Genomic DNA, 4805 nt, shown 5'->3' on the forward strand with positions numbered 1-4805 from the left:
ACCATTCCTTGGAACTACAACAAAACTGTGATGATATACAAAGGCAAGGAAATCATAGAAGAAGTGGGGGAAACTGGAGGTTTGACTCAATCAGGGAGGTGTTACTCTCCAGAGGAGTTGAGGAAGGCCAAGCAAATCAGAGAGGGACAATTGCCAATAAAGAAATCTGTCACGGAAGAAGAGGCAAAAGAGTTTTTGAAAAAGATGAAAGTTCATGACTACTCAATCATTGAACAGCTAAGAAAGACCCCTGCCAAATCTCTCTACTATCTCTACTCCTATACTCAAAAGAGCATGCCCGTGTACTAATCAAGACCTTAAACGAGGCACATGTCTCAGAGAAGACCATAGTGAATGAGTTGGAGAAGATGGACAATAGATTTTTCGAGGTAAATAGAATCTCCTTTACTGATGATGAACTTCCCGAGGAAGGAGCCGAGCACAATAGGGCTTTGCACCTGGTCGTCAAATGTGAGGGGCATTATGTAAAGCGAGTCATGGTCGATGGAGGCTCGAGTGTAGATATATGCTCTCTCTCTACTTTGCAAGGCATGAGGATAAACACAGACAGAATCCGACCCAGCAATCTTCGCATCCGGGCTTTTGACGGGTCAGCGAGAGATACCATTGAGGAGATCAACCTCACTATGATGATTGGGCCGGTTGACTTTGAAATTATCTTCCAAGTAGTGGACATGGACACTTCTTATAACTTTCTTCTTGGAAGGCCATGGATCCATATGGCTCAAGCTGTGCCATCCATATTGCATCAGATGGTCAGGTTCGAACACAATAGGCAAGAGATTATTGTTCACGGAGAAGACGAGTCATCCATTTATTAAGACCCGTTAATCTCGTGCATTGAGGCCAAGGAAGGGTGTGAGTCCATTGTCTATCAAGCTTTCGAAGTGGTTTCTGTAGACCATGTTGAGGAAGGAAAGCCCATTCTGCATCCTCGTCTTTCCACCACATCTATAATGGTGGTTGCAGTTATGATGAGACAAGGTTATGAGCCAGGGAAAGGCTTGGGGGCATCATTGCAAGGAATTTCAGAGCCTATTTCTCCGTTCGGTAACCGGGGTACTTTTGGTTTAGGTTTCAGGCCAACACAAGCAGACAAAAACAAAGCCAAGCACCACAAAAATCATGGATGGGTTTTGCAACAACCTATCCCTCACATTTTCTACACTTTTGTCAAGCCACGACTCCAAGAGGTTCAAAATTCCTCGGCGCATGCAAACATTGATGAAATTTGCCATGACCTCAGGCAGATGTTTTCTGAAGTGAATATGATACATGCTGGTGTAGGCACTAGTCGTGCCGATATGCAACTAATTGACCTAGACACCATGCTCACCAACTGGGAAGCAACTCCTCTCCCCACAAGGAAGGAGTGTTGGTAGTTTGCTTTTGCAGCTTCTTTTTTGTATTTTTGGGTTACTTTCAGGGTTGTAATCCAAACATCTCAGTGTGATTGTTTTATTTTAATGTTAACCCTTCTATCCTTTCGAGTTCAATGAAATGCAGTTCAGTTTCGTATTAAGTTTTGTATCTTTCCCTTTTCCTAATTCCTGTCATTTTATTTCCATTTCAGTTTTGTTAATGTTGGTTTTAATAACATGACATGCATGGGGAATTCACGCCCAGATCTTAAAAAGTTGTCTAATATCGAAATAATGCATCAAGAGATGGAATATGATGAAGATGAGGTTGTTGAGGAAATAAAAAGAGAGTTGGAACAATTTGAAAACAAGCCTAAGCCCAACCTCAATGAAACTGAGCCAATTAATATCGAAAGTCTTGAAGAAATTAGATAAATGAAGATAAGCATTCACACCGAACAGAAAACCAGAGATGCCTTGATTCGACTTTTATTTGAATACAGAGATGTGTTTTCTTGGTTTTACGATGATATGCCAGGTTTAAGTGTCGATCTAGTGGTTCATGAGCTTCCTACGTATCCTGATTTTCCACCAGTCCAACAAAAGCAACGAAAATTTAAAACAGATATGAGTGACAAAATCAAAGAGGAAATAATGAAGCAACTGAACGCCAATGTAATCAGAGCTGTCCGATACACCACCTGGGTGGCGAATGTTGTGCCTGTGCCAAAGAAGGCTGGAAAGACCATAGTCTGTGTTGACTACAGGGACCTGAACAAAGCAAGTCCAAAGGATAATTTTCCTTTGCCAAATATCCACATTCTTGTAGATTATTGCGCAAAGCATGAGATACAACCATTCGTAGATTGCTATGCTGGGTACCACCAAATTCTAATGGATGAAGATGATGCAGAAAAAACCGTTTTTGCCACTCCATGGGGTACTTATTGTTACAGGGTCATGCGATTCGGTTTAAAGAATGCAGGGGCAACTTACATGAGGGCCATGACCACCATTTTTCACGACATGATGCATAAAGAGATTGAAGTATATGTCGATGATGTCATCATAAAATCAAAGACACAGGCTGATCACGTGTGCGATTTGAAAAAGTTCTTCGAACGGCTTTGAAGGTATGACCTTAAGCTTAATCCAGCCAAGTGTGCATTTGGGGTTCCATCTGGGAAACTCCTCGGTTTTATAGTCAGCCGAAGAGGCATTGAACTGGATCCATCTAAGATAAAATCCATTCGAGATTTGCCACCTCCGAAGAACAAAAAGGAAGTCATGAGTTTATTCGGGAGGTTGAACTACATCAGTAGGTTCATTTATCAGCTCACAACCACATGCGAGCCCATCTTTAAGTTGCTAAAAAAGGATGTCGCTATCAAGTGGACGGACGATTGCCAAAAAGCCTTTGACAGGATCAAAGATTATCTGTCAAAACCCCCTGTACTGGTCCCACTTGAACTTGGTAGGCCTTTGTTTTTATATCTATCAGTGATGGATAATTCTTTTGGATGTGTTCTGGGGCAACATGATGCAACAGGCAAAAAGGAACAGGCAATCTACTATTTGAGCAAGAAGTTTACCAATTATGAGGTTAAGTACACCCTTTTAGAAATGAAATGTTGTGCCTTGACTTGGGTCGCTCCGAAGCTGAGACATTATCTTTTGTCCTACACTACTCACCTCATATCCAGAATGGATCCTTTGAAGTACATCTTCCCAAAGCCAATGCCCATTGGCAGGCTTGCAAAATGGCAAATCCTGCTCACAGAGTTCGACATCGTCTATGTCACTCGCACCGCGATGAAAGCACAGGCTTTGGTAGATCATTTGGCAGAGAATCCAGTTAATGATGAGTACAAGCCACTTAGCACATACTTCCCAGACAAAGAGGTCAACTCAATAGAGGAAGTAGTTTCAGACGATCACCCTATATGGCAAATATATTTTGATGGGGCTGTCAACATCAAAGGAGTTGGGATCAGGGCAATCCTCATCTCACTTATTGGACATCATTACCCTGCAACAGCCCGACTTCGGGACTTTTATACCAATAATACGGTAGAATACGAAGCTTGTATTATGGGTTTTAAAATGGCTATCGATCTGGATGTGCATAAACTATTGGTTATGGGAGATTCTGACTTGATTATCCGGCAAGCCCAAGGTGAATGGGAGACTCGAGATATCAAGCTTATTCCGTACAGAAAATGTGTGCAAGACATAAGCAAAAGATTCAGATCCATCGAGTTCAGGTACATTCCCAGGTTTCACAACGAGCTAGCCGATGCCTTGGCCACTTTAGCCTCGATGCTCCCTTATCCAGGCAACACTCATGTTGACCCACTAGAAATCCAAGTTCGGAATTAACACGGTTACTGCAATAAAATCGAGACGGAACCAGATGGTGAACCATGGTATCATGACATCAAACAATTCCTAAAAACAAGAGAATATCCAGAGCATGCCAAAGGAGATCAAAAAAGAACTATAAGGCGGCTCGCCAATGGTTTCTTCCTGAATGGGGAAATTCTATACCAGAGGACCCCAGATTTAAACTTGTTGAGATGCATAGGTGCTACAGAAGCAGAGCGGATCATGAGTGAAATGCATTCAGGGGTATGCAGACCTCACTTGAATGGATATGTTTTGGCAAAGAAGATTCTGCGGGCAGGGTATTATTGGCTTACTATGGAGCGAGATTTCTTCAGATTTGTTCGCAAGTGTCACCAATGCCAGATTCATGGTGATATGATTCACTCGCCTCCTTCGGAGTTGCATCCCATGTCCTCTCCTTGGCCGTTCGTTGCTTGGGGAATGGATGTCATTGGGCTGATCGAGCCAAAGGCTTCAAATGGGCATAGATTCATTTTGGTTGCAATTGATTACTTCACCAAGTGGGTGGAGACCGTCACTTTCAAAGCAGTCACCAAGAAAGCAGTGGTAGATTTCATTCACTCCAACATCATCTGTCGCTTTGGTATCCCAAAGACCATTATCACTGACAATGCAGCCAATCTAAATAGTCATTTGGTGAAGGAGGTATGCGAACAATTTAAAATCATGCATCGCCATTCTACCCCTTATCGGCCAAAAGCCAATGGATCTGTTGAAGCGGCAAACAAGAACATCAAGAAGATTCTTCGAAAGATGATCCAAGGTTCCAGGCAATGGCATAAAAAGCTGCCTTTTGTTCTTTTGGGAAACCGCACTACTGTTCGCACATCTGTTGGTGCAACTCCGTATCTGCTTGTATATGGAACTGAAGCTGTAATACCCGCTGAAGTCAAAATTCCCTCTCTCCGAATTATTATGGAATCAGAGATTGAAGACACTGAGTGGGTCAAGACCCGATTAGAACAACTTATGTTGATCGATGAAAAACGGCTAACAGCAGTGTCTTTTGGCCAGTTG

At 42.5% G+C, this 4805-nt stretch overlaps 1 protein-coding gene across 1 annotated transcript; it reads left to right on the forward strand.

Moving 5' to 3' along the window:
- The first annotated feature begins 368 nt into the window (after positions 1–368).
- On the forward strand, positions 369–842 carry LOC138887322 (uncharacterized). Its single transcript, XM_070169056.1, has one exon. The coding sequence runs from the start codon at positions 369–371 to the stop codon at positions 840–842; it is 474 nt and encodes a 157-aa protein (XP_070025157.1).
- The last annotated feature ends 3963 nt before the right edge of the window (positions 843–4805 follow it).

Source organism: Nicotiana sylvestris, chromosome 3 (genome assembly GCF_000393655.2).
Source record: "Nicotiana sylvestris chromosome 3, ASM39365v2, whole genome shotgun sequence".
Taxonomy (NCBI): domain Eukaryota; kingdom Viridiplantae; phylum Streptophyta; class Magnoliopsida; order Solanales; family Solanaceae; genus Nicotiana; species Nicotiana sylvestris.